We start from the raw sequence: 19724 nt of genomic DNA, 5'->3' as shown, positions 1-19724 counted from the left end.
TGGAAACGTCACAGTCCAACGAAACGTATCCGGCATGCGTACCTTGATCGCACTGTGGCCCCGTAAAGCCTTTTTCACACAGGCAGCTTAAAGAGCCCCAGTCCCCGTGACAGTGACCCCTCTTGCCACAAGAGGAAAGCTGCTCCAGGCTGGCGCAGTGGTCATCAATGAGCGTGCAGCCTGGCAATGTGTTGTAGGATTCAGCAGGGGAACCAAGGTCATACAGCTGAATGTAAGAATAAGAGGAGAAAAATGTGAAGACAGTAAAAATACAGCAAAGGTGGAGGAATCTTGTAGTTCTAGTGGATGGGATGAAAAGAAACATGACTGCAAAGAACCTTAAATGAATGAAGGATAGCTTTACATTTGATTTTTTAATTGTTTAATAATATCTTATATCTTTCTTAAAAGTGTTCGTTTTTACAGTAAATATCGACACTAATGATTAACAAGAGCTACAAATATAATCAGAGGTACTATGCAACACATAAGTGCTGTAGAACTGTTGCTAAAGCACAGAAAATCCTGAATCATGTCGCACCGATCAATAAAAGATGTACTTGACACCTGGATTTAGGTGGCAGGCAAGGTGTCTTATTTCTGCAGACAAAAGCGTTGGCTGCATTAAAACGAAGGCGCTGCACTTTCAGCAGCAAATCAAAGGGTGTAAATTCTTTCAGTATAAAAGTGGTTACAGTCGCAGGTTAGTGTTGTCATTACTGTAGTAGCAGCTGTTATCTGTACTGATTCCATCGACTTCTGGCAACAATTCAAAAGTGCTTCCAATACAGTATTAAATACGGCACAGCATGGGGAAGCATGGTGGCACTGTGGTTAGCACTACTGCCTTATAGCAAGAAGTTCAATTCCACCATCAGGTGTGTAGTTTGCATGTTCTCCTGTGTTTGTGTAGGTTCACTCCGGTTGCTCTAGCCTCTAAAGCAGTGGTTCTTAACCTTGTTGGAGGTACTGAACCCCACCAGTTTCATACGCGCATTCACCGAACCTCTCTTTAGTGAAAAATAAAATGTGATTTTTTTCAAATTCAAGACAAATATATGTTTTTTATTGGTGCACAAAATGAGCCGCGCATGTCACGGTGGAGGCTCTGCCGAACCCCTGAGACTGATTCACCAAATGGTAAATGGCCTGCATTTGTATAGCGCTTTACTCAGTCCCTAACACTACATTCAGTCATTCACCCATTCACACAATGGTAAGCTACATTGTAGCCACAGCTGCCCTGGGGCGCACTGACAGAGGCGAGGCTGCCGGACACTGGCGCCACCGGGCCCTCTGACCACCACCAGTAGGCAAACATGGGGCTAGTATCTTGCCCAAGGATATTTGGCATGGGATCGAACCACCGATCTTCTGATTAGTGGCTGACCTGCTCTGCCACCTGAGCTACAGCCACCCCTAGGGTTCGATCGAACCCAGGTTAAGAACCACTGCTCTAAAGAAATAGCAGTTAGTGGGGATAGGTTACTCTAAAATCGCCCGTAGTTATAAATGTTACTTTGCACATTATTACTTTATAGTTTGCAAACTATTCGTTTACTAATTAAGCAATGCAGCAATGTGTGTAAGGCAAATATATTTAGATGAACTGATTACATAAAAAGAAACGATCAGAATATGTCAAGCGATAATTCATTCATGTAACACATAATAAAGCATTACCGAGTATATTACTGATAACATTCTGCATCATTACTGGTACATTTACATTTTAAAGATAGAGACACCAGAAGAAAAAGGGATAAGTAACCAACATCAACATTCATAAGGTTTCCCCGCACTACCTTGAGGTCACATTTACATTCTTATTGAAGTGGAGACCTCCATCACCTACACGGCCTGTCATCTGCACAGGTAAACAATAAGAGGTACAGTACAGTCGTCTATTCACCCATCTACCCAACAAGCTTTATAAAAAGGCTTCATGGTAATGCATATGTGGTAATCTTGACCTGCCCCAGACTTTACCTTGCTGTCCACACGCAGGTTCCTTATACATCCAGTATAGTGTTTGTGCTGTAGCTGGGGATATTCATACGACATGTTCTCGTTGATCCCTCCGAGCTGCAGAACATAACTTCCATTGAAATACCTGAAAAGCATGCAGAACAAAAACTGAAGAAATCGAGCAGAAGAAAAGGAACCAGGCACAGTACGTTCTCAAGGCTACAATTAAAAACACAGCTCTCAATATAACGAAGGACACAACAGTTAAACCAAAGCATACACAGCATATCGGCTGTGATTCACAGATGATTCTGGCAGAGATTCACAGATGATTCTGGCAGAGATTCACAGATGATTCTGAATCTTTCTGAGGCTTTCATCACCTTTACATCTTTAGACAACAAATTGTTCCTTTTCTATTATTTTTCAAATATGCATGATGGGTAAATTACATTTGCCTGAAACGACCAACTAATATGCTAACTAATGTTCTATAATACTGGTGGTATTTTCAAAACGGGATGTACAAAGTGATCATTTTAGCTTGTTAACCTGGTATCTGACCTGCAAATATCGTAACTATTAATGTTCCCTATACAAGTCACAACACACACAGTAAAATGCTTCTTAAAGGTTCACAAAATTTAGAGGTTATTACCAGCAATAGCAGCAGTATAGCTCTGATGTGCATTGTTAACTTCAGAAGCTCACAGCTTAATTACACAACATAATAAGGAGCACAGTGGCAAGCCAAGGCCACGATAGGGGGGAGGGGACAAATGTATAGCTGTGACAAAGCAAGCGCCACTATAAACAGAAACATAGTGAAAGATTCGTTTGGCATTTTAAGGATTATATCTGAGGCTTTTATCAACAGCTCCCCTCCTCCGGAGAGGCCTGCTTGGTACACAGAGAAATTGAACGCTCTGAACTCAGACTAGTCTGAGTCACTATCTGATCTCATTTACAAATAATGCTCCTGCATAAACACAATTTCTGATATTATTTATACAGCATGAAGACGAAAGGTTTTGCATGACTGCAGCATCACATACCAGATACCAGTTTTATTATTTTTGCAGAAATAGAGAAAAAACAGACTGTAAATGAAGTTTTTAAATTGTTGCACAAATGCAATTAGTCTGATTTCCAAGTGATGTGTGTCCAATGGGCACAGACCAAAATGCCTCAGGATACAATCTGATAGACATAAAACTAATCAGAGCAATGAAACATGATGGAAAAATGTAAACAGACTGCAGCGTGCAGAAATGCCAGTCGTGAGAGCAATTACTGCCAGCTTGGACAAAGCCGGTTGGAATTCTGCTTGAATGTGACGGGAGCTAGACTCCTTCTTCCTGAGTAAATGAAACAGGAGCTGCTCGATTTGTCATTTTTCCTGCTAAGATATTGAATCTGAAACATTTAACTGAGTATGAATAGAAATTAAATCAGCAGCAATTTTGATTTTGATAGCAATGGTTTAAATTATTTATTTATTATTTTATTATTAGTCAAAGCAAAGGATGTATTACAAATGGCACTTTCATAGTAAACTAAGAATCCAACATTAAAATGCTACGAGTTTGCTGGCAAGCAAAGATCAGCCTTTGGCTACGTCCACACTAGGGGTGGGTTTTTATAATCGATTTATCGATTAAAATTGATTCTGGCTTGGATTACGTAAAATCGATTCATTAAAATCCTGAATCGATTTTTTAATATAAATTTATTTTGCCCGAAATGCCAGAATCTCAGGTGAAATCTCACAAAACTTCAACAACCACCAAACAGCTAAAACAGTAAATGAGAGCAGGAACACGGATTCTGCACAAAGACTTAAACACACAGCGCAGCCCGCGGATCAGAATCAGATGTCGAATTTCTCACAGTCGGGGCTGAAAGCCGACAGCTCGCTGATTCTGATCTGTCGGCGGGTCCGCGCTTTGTGTTCACGCCCTTTATGCGCCGATTGTAAAGCTGTTAGTTTGATGTCTCTCCAAACAATATTGACCGAACCAGCAGCAAAAGAAGATCCAAACTACGCTTCACACAAACATCGTCATGTATTCACTCTTACTTTTACTGTTTTGCTTCTACCATGATGCACAGCTCTCTCTCTCTCTCTCTCTCTCTCCCCCCCCCTCTCTCTCTGTACGGTTTTCTTCATTATTCGCTTGCTTGTTACGCACAAGTCTACCGTTGTTTAAAGCGCTATCGGCCGACTTTTTTTTCTTTCCGTTTTATATACTTACGAAAAGACGAAAAGAAAACCTAATTTCTGCCGTTCAATGCTGAACAAATTTAAACTTTTTAAAATTATGCAAAATGCAAAATGCTTAGCCATGTCTCTAATAAAACAGCTGTAACTTCAGAAGTAATGTTCATATGTTGATTAATGGTTTTCTTTCGTTTTTGATGTACTGCAGAATATTTTTATAAAATCCCAGGCCAGGAAAAATCACCTTCATGTTTTTCTGTGTTTATCTTCAGCTACTTTGACACAAAGGCATCTGCTGTGAAGCTCACACCTTTGATAAAGTCTTGCGTGTGTCAGCTTCCTTTTTATAGATACAAAAAAATGTAAATGTACTGATCTGAATTATAATATTTCTGACTGTCAAAATTTCCCATATTCAAATCGAAGTGAATTGAATCGAATTAAATCGAATCGTGGATCGAATCGATTCTGGACCTTGTGAATCGGAATTGAATCGATTCTAGAAATCAGTGACGATACCCAGCCCTAGTCCACACGTACCCGGGTATTTTTGAAAACGCGTTTGCACCTTTCGTCCACACGTAAACGGCTTTTTCGGTCACTGAAAACGGAGATTTCTAAAAACTCCTGCCAGGGAGGATATTTTCTAAAACTCCGTTTTTGCATTTACGTTTTTTTTTTTTTTAACCTTATTTACAAACAACAGTATAACATACAAGGCACCATCATTAATCCGATTATGTTACATCCTGGGTTGAGCATGGAAAAAAACCCCAAAAAACAAAACAAAACAAAAACAATAAGCACAAAGCTAAAAGAGTTCGTACAAAAAGAAAGAACAGTCATTGAAGGATTTGAACCAAAGGCAAAAATAACGAGCAAAAAAGGGCAGTCATGATTATAAAATAGGGAGGGTTTTTTTTTTAACATAGATTAAACTCTTTAAATAAAACAACAAGTTTATGAGCTTTCTTGTTATTCACAAGTTTCAGCGATTTAGCCCAGAGTTTAAAGTCATTCAGCCATCTGTTTATACATGGTTTAGCTTTAAAGTATCTGCATTTGTGAATAAAAATTTTTTCCCATTAACAAAAACGTCCTAATCAACAAGTCAAAATCTGCATTCTCAGCAAGTATTCCAAATTTTATTACTGTCACCGTCAAATGTGGTAACTGAATTCTCCTGGACTGTAGCCAGCTCCACATGTCAGTCCAGAAGGAGTGCACTGATTCACAGTTGAAAAACAAGTGATCCAGACTTTCTATATCATTTTGTTTTTGCATTTACGTGTGGACGAGAAAAACGGAGAAAACGCAGCGTCAAAGGTGTGCGCCTTTTTTGACGTCACACTGTGCGCCACGTTATTGTTTCGGTGAAATGAATTTCTACAATACTGTTACTGTTAATTGTCTCTGCAGTGTTTAAATGCTTACATATACACACACAGTTACTGTCCCTCCACACATACGACTCGGTTCTGCTTCTATGCCCCAGCTTTGTTTACTTTTTCCCACCGAGGCTTCTAGACTTCTGATTGGCCAACATTTCTACACGGTTAGGAATATAGCGCCACCTGCTGCTTTGGCATGTTCCTAGCAGCGTTTTCCTTCATTTCTGCCTTTAAGCGTGGACGGGGTTATTTTTTAAAACGAAAACGGAAAATGTTTGTGTGGACATAGCCTTTATCTACTAAAGCTGGTCTCTGGTTTCCAATTAGACATTTCCAAGCAGTGTTGACATGATGTACAAACATCGTTATCATTTCAGTCACCTCCCAAACAATGTCAATAGAAGCTTGGTTTTGGTGGAGACATCTTCCTGTTAAAAGGTCGTTTTTCCTCCCTACTGTCACCAAGTACAGGCTCATAGGACAATGTCTCATTCCTTAACTTACAGCATTAAGCATCTTGAGCTGCCTGCTGTTGTGATTTGGCACGGCATAAAAAACATTTATCAACAATTGTGTGTATTTTTTTTTTTAATAGTATTGCAAACTACTGCTGCTGTTGCTAGAGAGCTATTTAGTCCTGTGGAAACACTGGGCATTTAGACACCGTCCCATGGGTCAGGCAGAGTTTTAGGTTTAAGACCAGCGAACAGAACGAATAATTAGCATTTAGGCAAATTTCCCCTGAGAAATTACAAAGCCCAACTGTTAAACAAGTGCGGCTATTGTATTTTTCTGTGTGTGCACTTGTGTGTACGGTAAATTATAACAGATTCATTGATTATCTCATTATTTATCAGTGGTGTCTTATAAAAAATCAAAGGAACCACTTGATTTGTTATAATGTGCAGCATTGGTCACATTTTCTTTATTTAAATATTGATCTTACCTTCCCCTGTTAGGTGTGACTCCTCGGATTTCACAGGATGAGCGGTCCTCTGTCATTGCCCACGAGTCTACGCCTTCTGTCTCCATGACAATTGCAGTGGAACATCGATCCAGAGTAAAGCGCACTTCCTTTAAATTGGGCAAGAGTGAAGAGAGAGGTCATCTCTAATTCATGTGTAGATGTGTGAGTGTACTGCTGCCTGGCACTCTCTTAAAACTGTGGTATATATGTATTATAATCTGATGTCGTCTGCGTACGAAAATGGGGAATACATGCAGAGGGATTTGGCTTGAATGTGCATGTCTTACTTTACTGTTGCTCCTCACATCGAGGCGATGCCAGCGTCTATCAGCCACCCCGACATTGTTTGTTAACTGGAGCACCAAGGTCCCAGAACCATGGTTAATTTTCAGGCTAGGCGTCCCTCCAATCAGCTCTGAGGAAGATAATGATGAGCATTTACATCAACTAGTCTAAAAATCAGCATAAAACTAAAAATGATGAAATGAAAATAAAAAGATTTAAAAATCTAAAGGCGGAGTGAATCAAAAACTGTGATGAAATGCATCACAAACAAACAAAACAGGCAGAAAAAAATGCAAGATGCAAATAACCAGTTTGTGTAGACACAGGAAAAACCCAAGGGACGTATGAAAGCATCTCACTTCAAAACAAAAACACAGCGTGAACCAAAAAGGAGGGTGACAATACAGTAACAAAGCTGAGCTGCACAACGGAATCAAAATTGCACCAGAAACAAATAGCTTTAAAATAAGTCGTCAAATTGTAAACAAAAACAGCTTAATAGTCAGTTACTATTCCCAATGAGCTCTGTGCACGATTTCTGAAATTAGAAATAAATTTTTTTAAATGGTGACACTCACAAATGACACTGAATTCACCTACATTAAAATGGGGCGGGGCTAAAAATAAGTTAAATATCTGAAAACCTGAATAAAATATATATGCATGGCTCGATATCAGCAGTGGTAAATTAGCATGTTTTCTGTAATTTCCCTGAATCAACCCCTTTGAGTAAAATACAAAATTATGGGTAATTTGAAACTGTATGCATGTGAGTGCGTGTATCACAGCACAAATATTTAGACCATGATGGCGACCGCACTGTAATCCAAAAATACAATTCAGACTGGTTTCTATGGATCTATATCTACTCGAGGTAACTTAATTTATCTGCACAATTACAGCACATAATATTAATTACATTAACAATAACATGAATCGCTATAGTAACATGATTTCAGTTTCATCACCATGATTCTTACGATACTGAATCACTTTGTCTAAATGCTGCATAGTGTAACTATAAAGCTTTATGCGTAGCTGTCACAATGCAAAATAGCCTATTCGCTTTGATGAAATATTTACTGCTGTCCTTCACCTGGCAGATTGAGTTTTGAGCCTCTGTGTCAGCAAGAATAAACCCCGCTGATGTGTCCTTGAGTGAGACACTGAAAGTCTATAAGCCTGTTCTAAAGCTGAGCCGCCACTCTGACGCAGGGGGTAAGCAAAACAGAATTCGTTATGGCAGACGGCAAACTATTACATACACATTAAACAGTGAAACGGGGTGTCCTGCGTAGTACCGCATTAACGGTATAACTCAGTCAAGTGAGTGCTCCTATCTCTCAGTGGTGCACTAACGAACAAAATTTGCCTCGTATATCTGATTAGCTACCACCCAGTAATTAAACACACAAAATTAAGTCGCAGGTTTGAGTGCAGTAACGGCCCAGAGGCCCCTTGGCACACATCTAATTATACACTCTTTCTTTACCTATGGCCATGTAGTCTTCGCTGTCCCCAGGCATAAGAGTGGCCATCGGGCCGGCATACAGTAGCAGTCCGTCATCTTCCTCAGTCATAAACTCCAGTGAAAGATGGCTATCAAAGCAAGGCCTGATGGGGGGAAACCAGGCATAGCCGTTGCCAAGGAAACTAACTCTCATCTGCTGACAGTCTGGCCCCTCAAGCTGTGGGGGGCACTGGCACCTGTAGCACCAAGGAGAAAAACAGTGTGGAAAATCAAGGGAAAACAAGGGGAAAGAAACAATCAGTGTCATTCAGTTTGGAGTTCGGAGAAATCTTCACGCCGTCCAATCTCTGGATAAGTGCATGGCGACTTTTCTCCGGCATACGTGACAGCTTTGTTGATTCACGCAGACAGAGGTTTGACTTTGCTCTAACATGCTGGCTGTCAACAGACAGCTGGGAAAGCGCTTTTTCAAATTGCATGCATTAGCCACGAAGCCCCAAATGTTCAACTCCACATTAAATCAATTAGCTATGAACACAACATTACTCTGATCTATTCTTTATCTATCACAGCTGTCTGAGCTGAACCCTCTGGAGGGAGTTCCTGCTCAGCACATCACATTTCCTTTGTTGAAAGATAATTATTTCCATTTCTCTCACTTTTCTATGTGTCGAAGCACCACAGATTTTCTCTTAAGGTATTACACACCGGCTGATAACTGTGCAAATGCTTCATCTTGTAGTTATCCACTTTGATTAGGACTCGAGTGGACTGGAAACCGGAAATTAAATGTGTTTTATGATTTTGCTGACTCTGTTTGAGAGACCACAATGTTAAACATAAATAATCATACATAAATGCCATACAAAGATACACGTAGTAAAGAAAAACAGCTTATTTTTGATGGTGGGGATTCAGGGGACCAGTTGATCTCATCCTGTCCTCTCCACTGCAGGCATATGAGACAAGCTGGCTTTGCTGATAATGTCAAAGCCATCTATTTTCATGCGGTGTCTGAGGAAAGCTGTGTGTACCGAGACTGTTAAGGGATGTTTCTCCCATTGCTGTTTATTCTGCAGAGGGGCAACACATGTCAGGAATACTGATCCATATGCAGCAAAAGGGGCGGCTTAGGCAGAGTGTAGCCTTATGCATACATATGCACACGCAAAGCACAGTGCACCTCGCTCGTCCGCCGTTTCTTCACGAGAGCCGTGCCGGTCCAAATCAGGAGGCGCGTGGCGTGTTTTTCTTACTTCTGACTGACAATATCTGATCAGCTGCTGTCTGAGGTTTCCTGTTAAGCTCCTTTGACAGAGAATAGAAGCAGAAATTGGATTCTTTATGGCTGGACTGCATTCACAGGAATATATGACACATACAGGGAGATGCTCTTCTTACAGAACAAAGGCTCCTTGCAGCAATATACAGATCAATTGGAGCAGAGACAATTTAAAGATACAAGGAAAGAAATGTGTGCACGCTGCTGTTGACAAACTTGCAAGCTAACTGAAATTTTAAGAAGTTGTGCGCAAAGAGGGGGAAGGGTTAATCCCCTTGCCCTATATATATTTTTTAATCCAAGCATAAGTATGTACATGAAACAAAGTGCATGCTGTTTCTTCGGTGATATATGCTCACAGAGACCTGCACACTTGAAGTCCTGAATATTGACTGCAGACATTTATCCGTATATAAGGTTAAATTCAAAGTACAGGTCTATAACTAGAGGTGGGAATCACCATACATCCCACGATATGATATTATCACAATACTTAACGCACGATACGATATTATTGCAATTTTTAAAAATATTTTGCGATATTCAGATTCTGTACATAAAGGTAAACAAATTATCAATATTCATTTTATCTAATATCAAAGTCTCACACTCAGTCTTTCTCTCATTTCAGTTTTATTGTTGACAAACTGAACGGTTTGTATTACAGTCTAGTCCAACTTAACTGAATCAACCATCTGGTACAATTATAGCTATTCTGAACTATGCAGTTTATGAAAACTATGCAGCCCCTTCAGCAACTGAAGAATTTGAAAGTAAATTAAAACAAAATATAATTTTACATTAAATAAAAAAGTTTTAAACTTAATTAAAATAAAACATGTCTTAAATTAAAATAAGTAAACTGTCATGTTTATTGCTGCCAAAAAAACAAGTTAAACACATTTGGACAGTGAAGGAATGTCAGGATTCTTGCTCAGAAAAAGGATCAACATGCTCTGAAGTCAGAGCACAAAAACCTTTTTCGTAACAAAATATCGATTTCTGCTGTCCCTGTATCGATACAATATTAGCAAACAAAATATCACGATACTACACAGTATCCATTTTTCCCCCACCCCTATCTATAACCTTGATAACGAGGTTAGACTCATTATTTGCATCCTGGCAAGATAAACTCAGACTTCAGTTTTCAAAATCACGTGCACACACTCAAACATTGATTCCTCGTATAAAGGCGAGCCTTTAAAAAATGATGTAACTGCAGATTTAGCTAACAATACAGCCGAGCTCCTCAAGACTTTTAGTTCTTTTCGTTGCAGCTGAAGAAGATTTTTTTCACAGGGGACCCACAGTAATTCTGGGCTCAATTTCCAAGGTATCACTCTAACAGCAAATCTACTAGGACTAGAAAGAAGACTGCTGCTCTTATTTCCGTTAAATATCTTTTAAGAGCCTATTTCATCTTAAGTTCTTTACAACTGCAGAAATGCCTCTCACCTGTATCCGTTCTGCGTGTCGATGCAGGTTCCCCCATTAAGGCAGGGGTTACTGGAGTAGGAAGAGCAGCGTTGATGGGTCATCTCTCTGGCAGCGCAGCCACACACAGCCAAGGATGTTACTTTCACTGAGACCAGGGATAAAGCACCCGAGTCTATCAAGGTGGGTGAGTCACCGATGCTTAACTGTGTGGAGCAGCCACCGGATGTCTTGCAATCGGTGTGCACGCACTCATCTACTTGCACCTGGTGCACCTTCGCACGCAATACTGACTGCAGCTGCAGAGAGGAAAGGAAGAGCGCAGCAGATGAGCGAGACAAAAACGAGAATTACGATAATTGTGGTTGAAGATAACAGGGATTTGTATCGCCGATGCCGGTGGCCCGCGGGACACGCTGATTTACACTCGGCGAAACAAAACAGCTTCACGAGAAATGCAAAAGAGCAAGGCAAGGCCTTCATCGTAAATATTTTAATATGCTAACTGGCTACTGTTAAAGACTCATGATATGTCATTGGGTGTGACAGATGAATCACAGCGATGCATAATGAACACATGGACGAAAGAGGGCAAGACAAAGACAACAAATAAATGGGAGAGACAAAGAGACATGACAGGGGCAGGCAGTAAACAGACACAAAGTTGGTGTGAAAATCAAAGGGCAGAAAAAAAGCTGCTGGTTTCCCTCAAACCCCCCCGAGTGTGTCACATGATAGCACATGTACCTTCTTTTTATGTGCGTCGAGGACACCGTGCAGCTTCTCTGGGCGCAGGTAGCCACTATCAGTTAGCACGTTGAAGTGGATGTCCACAGTTTCTTCGTCTCTGTCTGCGATGCTAAAAACGTTGATACTCCCTGGTCTGACAGACAAGGTTTCAGACAGGAAGTCCCAGAACGCCTCGAGCCGACTCTTCCCCTCGACACGAGAGTCGATAAAATCTTTTGCTGTAATGCCTTCAGGAGACAAAGAGAAGGGAGGTTCGTGAAATAAGAACTACCGACTCGTCAATGACAACTACAGAGTTGATCAAAGTCTACCAAGTTCCCGATTCTATTAGCGTGAGACGTAGCCGAACATCCTTCTCTATTGATCCTATTTCCATTCTGAGTCATCCGTAAGGCAAATGAATCATGATGCGCATAACACCAAATTGTTTACTTTTTCACCGAAACAATGTTAGAGTCTTGACAAACTGTCTCGAACAGGATATTTTAATGACCGCGAAGGCAATCGCATTTGGCGTTTCACCTTCCGGTGATATGTGGAGAACGCAAGCAGTCACCTTTAATATCCCAAAAATGATAACAACCTGGAATCAGAGGCATCCATAAGAGCCTTTGACTCCATTTGCTGAATGACTTTTTAAATGTCAAGGACTTTACCTGACACTTCCAAACTGACCTTTATAACTCAAATGTACTCGGAGAGACTGTCAAAAAAATGAACACTCTGACATAAACTTTCGAATGTTGAAGAAGGAGGAGGAAACGATTATCAACAAGCAGTGTGAATGGTTGCTTTACAATGCTTAGAAATGTTAAATAATGCAAGTATAGAAAATTCTTTTGACAGCGTATTATTTTGGTGTTAACTGGATTGACAACCTGATAATCATTCAATGAAAAGTACCAATTTATTCTTGCTTGTGGGAGATGCTGTCTTTTTCAACATCAGCCTCGAACAAGAATTTAACAGCAACAACAAAGAGCGCGCTTTTTTTTGTCTGCGGAGGATGACTGAGAACAAGAATCCAATTGAAAACTTATTGTTATATAATTTGTTTTACTTATAGTCCTGGGGTCACGTACAAGGTGCAATCAAAATGTTCAGTTACTCAGCCCAAAGTCAAAAACCTTATAAGGGTTTCCAGTTTAGCCAATCTCCCATTATAGTTAGTCTCCTTGGGCATTACCATATTGCCTTTAGTGTGGCAGATATTTTTAGCTTGCTCCCTCAAAGTCCAGCTCCTGTCCCTAGTATGTGCTAGAGCTGGCCCGAGAAAAACCCTCAACTTCATCTTTAGGTTAAGGATAACTATTAACCCCATGACCGGAAGGTTGGGGGTTCAAATCCACCAAACAGCTACTCTGAGGTACCCTTGAGCAAGGTACCGTCTCTACACACTGCTCCCCCAAAAGATTTCCACCATGTGGGACTATAAGGGGTTTAAAATAAAACAAAAAAGTTTAGCTAACAATGCTTAAAATACAAACTAGACTGTTGAAAAACAAAACTAACTGACTAAAAAATATAGTGGAATGAGTTTTAGTATTTGTTAGTTTCATGTAATTTTATCACAACGTGTCTGATGAAGCTTTTTTGGATGTCTAATGAGAGACAGAGTGAACTGCCTGTACTGATTTTCCTAAATCTGGCCTTGACAAACGCCCTCCATGCAAAAGTAAATTTAAAAAAATAAATAAACTAAAACAAATCATTTTAAACAATAAAAACACTGAGCTTAAATGACAAAATCTACTTTGTAAACAGAAAAAAATAAAAATAAAAAAAGAATAAAAGGTTAAGAAATACAAAACTGAAATAACTTTGGTAGGTGAAAGTAAAATGCTGTTAAATGTTTCAATATTTATGGAATTGTGTAACAAAAATTGGACAATGTGTACAAAAATTGGACAATCTGCTACATTTCATCATTGCCACTGTAGTGATTAAAAACATAACACAATATCTACATATTAATAACTGAGGAAAAGTGCATTGTGATTGTGTAACAGAAACTTTTCCCATATGTAAACACTGAGTGGAAATGACAATTGTTACACTTGAACGTCTGCAGCTGTGCTATGCCGTCTGTTTTCCTCTTTTTGTCATAGCAACATGTTTGATTCTCAGATTTGCTACATTTGCCTCCCTGCGACTTGGACCACTTCCCCAAAATGAAATTTGAAAATAAAATTGGAAGGACGCAGTTATAATAAACTGTAGGAGATCCAGTACACATCATTAATGCACGAAAGCAAATGCTCACAACAGAGTGATATTAAAAGAGCAGCCGTGCTAGAAGCGGTGTGGTGCTGCCCAAACAGGCTACACCTATGAGGTCAGAGCAACTCAATTTGAATCAGCTACGTGCTTTGATTTTTTTAAAGGTGGAACATTTTGATCACATGCTGTACTGATGAAACAGGGAAAACAAAGTGCAACACATGTCTACCTGCTGTGCCGAAGGCACCCAGGGATTCAAAATTAACCCACAGCGTTCATGCCAACATTTAAATCAGTGTTTGTGCAAATGCTACCGGTCAAACGCAGTGAGGCAGACGATACGATGGCCTTTTCCTCCAGCTCCCTGACATGAACTCTGACTCCTGAGACTACATCAGGCCACACACCATCAGACACCTCAACCCTCAGCCAGTAGCTGCCACCTGGAATGTTCTGTTGCAGGCTTAGCTCTCCTGAGCTATGGTCCACACTGAAGTACCTGAAGAAACAAAGGAAAGCTGTGAAGTAGGAAACTGTTGCTTCAGTATAAAATGAGAGAAATTTAAAAGCAGGGTTTCTTTTGTTTCTTAGCTCCTGTCTGAAAGATATAAAACAGATGGCAGACAGACATTAGGAAAATTGGTCAGTGGTACCTGGGCTCACTCCAACAGGAAGTGAATGCAAATTAATGTTAAAAAACAAAAAGCTCAGAGAAACTGGTAAACAAAAACCGCCAGGAAAAAAGACAGACGAGAAAGGAAAATGTTGCTGCTCGAAAAACTCTTAAAAGGGCTTGATAGTTGTCATGGAAACTGTCAAAATTTGTCATATGAATAAAACAAATATGCAATTGGTATTTCTAATCTGATCTTAAGGGTGTGAACACTGAATAACTGCACGGCTCTGCAAGGTTCCTACGAAACAGGAACATAACACAGGTTTTTGCTTAGGTTTTTTTAATGGGGGTGTTTTTTAATCTGATTGTATATTCCAGAATATCGATCAGCTTGCATTAGAGGCCAAGGAAATAAGATTAGGAGGATTAGGAAAAAATAAGACGGGCCCTTGTTAGCAATGCGCCGACAGTATTTCTTTTAGCCCACATCCTCTTTATTTTACAGTTTGGCAGTTCTTCTGATACATTATTACGTTAGCACTTGTACCACTGCTACACAATGGGAGATCAGCATGTTTTCAGATGCATTTAACAGTGAGCTCTTACTTAGCTGCACTCGTCTCCAGAGTGTAGGTTTTGTTGTCCCAGTCATCTGGATCTGGGGCATATACCTTCCCCAGTGCTGCATTCGCTATCCTTCCTGTTCAAGGTAAACACACACACACACACACACACACACTGACTCAGTCTGGACAGAATCTGCTGATGCCAACACTTATCTTTTTCATCCCTCTCTTCTCCTTATCTTGCATCCTTGTGTTCTGTTCTACTTATTATGCTCATAACTGTGGAGTCCCACTACTGGAATGAATAGGCTCTCAGTGCTCCACTTCAGAGAGCGTGGAGCTTAAGGAAGCGAGGCTATCTCAGTATGGATTATGTTATTATCGACCTGCAGTGCCAGAGTACTGCAGCTGGGTAAACAATGGCAGCCTGGATGAGTCACGCTGCTCCTGTTTTCCACAATTACCAAAAATGTCATGTAGCTGAGTGTGTGATCAAAACACTAACAAGCCAATGTGCCTAACCAACTTACCTGGAGGGTAGAAACACTATAAAGGAATAAGAATCATGATTCTTATCATATTGTGATGTTCAGATGAGCTTCAGGCATAGGGTTGGCAGGGGAAGACTCTGCTGGGAGCTTCAGAAAGGATGTGACAATGATATTACCATAAGAAAACACTGCTAGAATATAATAGAAAGAAAGCAATTATGAATTCCAGACTACTCTAAGCACGTATGGTGGTGAAAACTTTCCCCTAGAGCTGTAGCCTCAGTTTTCCCTCTTGACTCGCGCTGTAAAAAAACAAATCAGGGGCAAAAAGAAGAGAACAAGCAACTCACCCTTGTAGCTATTTACGTAGACATCTTTCTCTCCTGCCTGATGGGCGTTATCATTATGATCGCCAATAGTGATGGTGAGAGTGTTTGTGGCTGTCATCGGTGGCTCGCCGCTGTCAATCAAAATAACAGGCAAGTGGAACTCACTCTGCCTTTCCCTGTCGAATCTCCGCAGAGCGGTGAGCGTGGCAGAGCCATTCCCGTGGTCCTGCAGGTGGAAGTCAGTAGAGTACACAGAGGGCAGGGAGAGATAAAAAGGAGGCCCTTGCTCTGGGGAGTCTTTGTCAGTGACATACAGAAGAGTTGAGCTCCTATTGAGCCAGACCACTTGAGGCACTGGACTGTTCTCCCACAGCATGGGAATGTAGGCTGTCTCCAGCTCTGGCCCGTTGTCATTCACATCTAGCAACGGCAAGCGGACCGTGACGCTGCCACTCAACGGCGGGGTACCCCGGTCTGTCGCCATGACGACCAGCTCATAACCTGCCACTGTCTCTCGATCCAGCGGCCTAGCGACTGTGACCACGCCTGCACCGCTGACTGCAAAATGTCCATACGGGTCCGACTCGGGGAGAATACTGTACGAAATGTCACCGTTCGGACCAGAGTCGGAGTCAGTGGCCACAACCTGGATGACGCTGGTTCCTTTAGTTACATCCTCCGCCAAAGGAGACGGCAGATACGAGCCTGGGGTAAAAACAGGGGCGTTATCATTCTCATCCTCCACCAGAACCAGACAGTGGATCTGGCTGGAAAAGTCAGTGTCCTCCACTTTGATGGTGAGGTTAAACCTTTGCTCCCCCGGCTGCTCAAAGTCCAGCTTTTTCTTCAGCCTCAGAGTGCCCCTCTGCTCCAGTCTGTGGCTAACCATGTAGAATCTCTGATCAGGGTCTCCTGCCATCACGCTGAAGGCCAAATGTCCGTACGAGCCGGCATCGGGATCCACAGCGCTCAGCTCCAGGATCGGAGCGTCTTCCTTTGTGCTCTCAGGTACACGAGCGCCGCACCGGTCCTCTCGAAACTTCGGCACATGGTCGTTGATGTCCGTCACCACTATCGTGACGGTAGCTGTGCCCGTCATGCCGCCACCATCCCGAGCCTCTACCACCATATGGTGTGTGTCGGCACGCTCGCGATCGAGCCCCTCCGCTGCCACGGAGATGGTCCCGGTGCTGGAATCGATCACGAAAAGATCTGCACCGTCTGCGTTTCGTGAATTTTCCGTGATTTTGTAGGTGAGGATTGCGTTTTGGCCTACGGCTGCATCATCGAGGTCTACAGCCGTCATTTCCACAACTAATGTTCCGGGAGGGGAGTTCTCAGCTACGCTGCTGTGGCAGTTATCGGGCGCGCACGAAAAAGTGGGGGCGTTGTCATTGATGTCCCACACGTTGATGATAACGTCCGTAAAGCCGGTAAGTCCCTCGCCCTCCTCGTCGGTTGCCATGACGACGAAGCGCCAGACAGCACGCTCTTCTCTATCCAGGGTGTGCTGGACGTACATCTCCCCCGTGATGTCGTTGATCATGAAGTGTGACTCCGCCCCTTGGCCGTGAATGGAATACCGTATGGCGCCCTGGTCTGCATCTTTGTCTGGGTCGGTAGCTGTCACCTGCAGAGATAAAGACAACTTCCTGAGAAAACGGACATTCATTCATCCAGTCAACCCCAAATTACTGCTTCCTCTTATCTCACCTCAGCCGTCACCCAAATCTTCTTTGCTTTCGGATTTTTTCAGACAGCCCGTTTAAGTGTTTGCACTTTTCCCTGACCACCCAAATTAAAGCAATAAGCTCTGATCAGGCATGTTTCTTACATCTGGCCTCGGAGTAAGTCTGACAGCTGCACTGCTGAATTTCCCCACACTACATCTATCTCTGTAACTTAAATGAAATTTCTAGAACGTTTTAAGGTAGTGTAAAGCACGAACAGTAGATAAACTGAAATAACATGTCACATTTTAAAATTACGATCATTACTTAGCCGCAGCTACGGCCACACTACAAAGGCGGTGTTTTAAGGATTATTACAGATGCTTAAATTACAGTAATTACTGAAAGAAGCACAGTATGCGTGTGGCCTCGTACCTGTAATACAAACACGGGCGACCCATCAAGCTCCTCTGTGACAGATCCGTAGTACTCATTCATGGAAAACACAGGCGCCTCATCATTCTTATTAACCACAGTAACTACCACCGCAGCGTAGTCTTCCCATTTCCCATCAGAGGCGAGAATCAGAAGCTTGTACCTCTTCTGCTGCTCATAGTCCAATGGCTGTGCAATAAAGATCGTCCCAACCTCTGGCTCGATGTCAAAAACACCACCTTTGTTGCCAGATGTTATCTGGTAGCGCAGCTTGGCGTTGGCCCCTGCGGCAGGAATTAAAAATGCATGTTTGAAAATGTGTTTAGCATCATTTTTACACTGTAGTAGAATCCACAGTGGGCTTTGTTCATGTCATTATTTCTTAAATCTCTGCATGCTGATACCTCACTGTTGTCCCTTTTCATTTGCTGTTGCATTCCTCCAAAAACAAAAGGGTGTAACCACAAGGGTATTACACCTCATTTCCTCTAAGACCTGACTATTAGTAGGTTTTCATGTCTTCCTTTCTTCTTTTGATTACTTAATTAAATGGAAACTTTGTACCTCGTCTCCCTGGCTTTAATCAGATACTAATTAAAAAAACAGTGTCGAAAAAAGTAAAAGGGAACATGAGAGCGAAAAGCAGCATAATGCGCTCTGATAGTTCTCCCTAGGGAATGATTGTGAGGCTTGGGAGAGGGTGGGGGGAGGATTGTAGTTTAGTGGCAAGGAAGTCAATATGAAGCTATGTGCTGTGTCTCTATGGTCACCACCCGGTGTGGTGGTTTAATGCTGGAATATTTAAGATAATCCCCTGCAATGTACAGTCTTTGCTTTCAATCATTTTGTTGGGTTAAAGTAGCTTCAATCCCATGTAAATACACTAATCTGTACTATTAACACAACCCTTACTGGCAAAGTGCTCCCTGTCTCCCACAGGGCCCTGGTAGGCTTATTGCGGTCAAACCCAGGGTGGAGTTTTTAAACAAGACAGATTGAGTAGACTCTTAGGCACGAGTGCAACAGTATTGTAACTTTAATGTTGGCGGTTGGAGTTATTCCACAGCAATTCATCATTAGTGCTGCAGCCCAGCCTAAGCTGCACCCCCGCTCCCCATAAATACTTGATTAACGGACCTAAACATGTCTGATAAAGGGATCTTAGGCTACTGCTGTACAGAGGATGAGCAACCGCTTTATTGCTTAAATCCCACCCACCCACTGTGTGGGAGCGTGTCACTCTTTTTGGAACATATGTGCCACAGTGCATTACCGAGCACTTAAATGACTACTAAATCTAGCACACTGCTTGATTTCAGCAGAGCTCAGACCAGATTGGAAAGGACTGCCCACGGGGTAACTTTATGAATACTGCTACAAATGAGGACCTATCTGAAGTAGTTTTGCTGTTTGCAGAAAGAGCCTGGCCAAACTGCAAACTGGAAATGTCTCTCTCTCTCAAAACCCCCCCACCCTAAATATAAAATATTGGTTGTGGTTGGCTAGCTTCAGTGTTGGGGAGTAACGGAATACATGTACCGCCGTTACGTATTTAAAATACAAAATATGAGTAACTGTATTCCGTTACAGTTACCGTTTAAAAAGGTGGTATTTAGAATACAGTT

General features: G+C 41.7%; 1 protein-coding gene across 5 annotated transcripts in view; it reads right to left on the bottom strand.

Annotated features, from left to right (window-relative positions):
- The window catches only part of LOC146515854 (neural-cadherin-like), a 123804-nt gene that overhangs the window by 20553 nt on the left and 83527 nt on the right, over window positions 1-19724 (bottom strand). For all 5 annotated transcript variants that reach the window (XR_014875253.1, XM_085167834.1, XM_085167835.1 and 2 more), the window contains 11 exons: window positions 18100-18383; window positions 16016-17624; window positions 15215-15308; window positions 14307-14491; window positions 11770-11999; window positions 11044-11321; window positions 8325-8539; window positions 6835-6962; window positions 6527-6654; window positions 1990-2113; window positions 43-226 (listed from right to left, as the gene is read on the bottom strand). Coding sequence is in view for 4 of the 5 variants with exons in the window: in XM_085167834.1 (XP_085023960.1) it covers window positions 43-226; window positions 1990-2113; window positions 6527-6654; window positions 6835-6962; window positions 8325-8539; window positions 11044-11321; window positions 11770-11999; window positions 14307-14491; window positions 15215-15308; window positions 16016-17624; window positions 18100-18383 (3459 nt within the window). In the remaining variant the exon portion in view is untranslated. The remainder of the gene's footprint in view (window positions 1-42; window positions 227-1989; window positions 2114-6526; window positions 6655-6834; window positions 6963-8324; window positions 8540-11043; window positions 11322-11769; window positions 12000-14306; window positions 14492-15214; window positions 15309-16015; window positions 17625-18099; window positions 18384-19724) is intronic.

Source organism: Neolamprologus multifasciatus, chromosome 7 (genome assembly GCF_963576455.1).
Source record: "Neolamprologus multifasciatus chromosome 7, fNeoMul1.2, whole genome shotgun sequence".
Lineage (NCBI taxonomy): Eukaryota > Metazoa > Chordata > Actinopteri > Cichliformes > Cichlidae > Neolamprologus > Neolamprologus multifasciatus.
The sequence above is the reverse complement of the archived record's forward strand: the minus strand, read 5'-3'. Positions and strand labels throughout refer to the sequence as shown.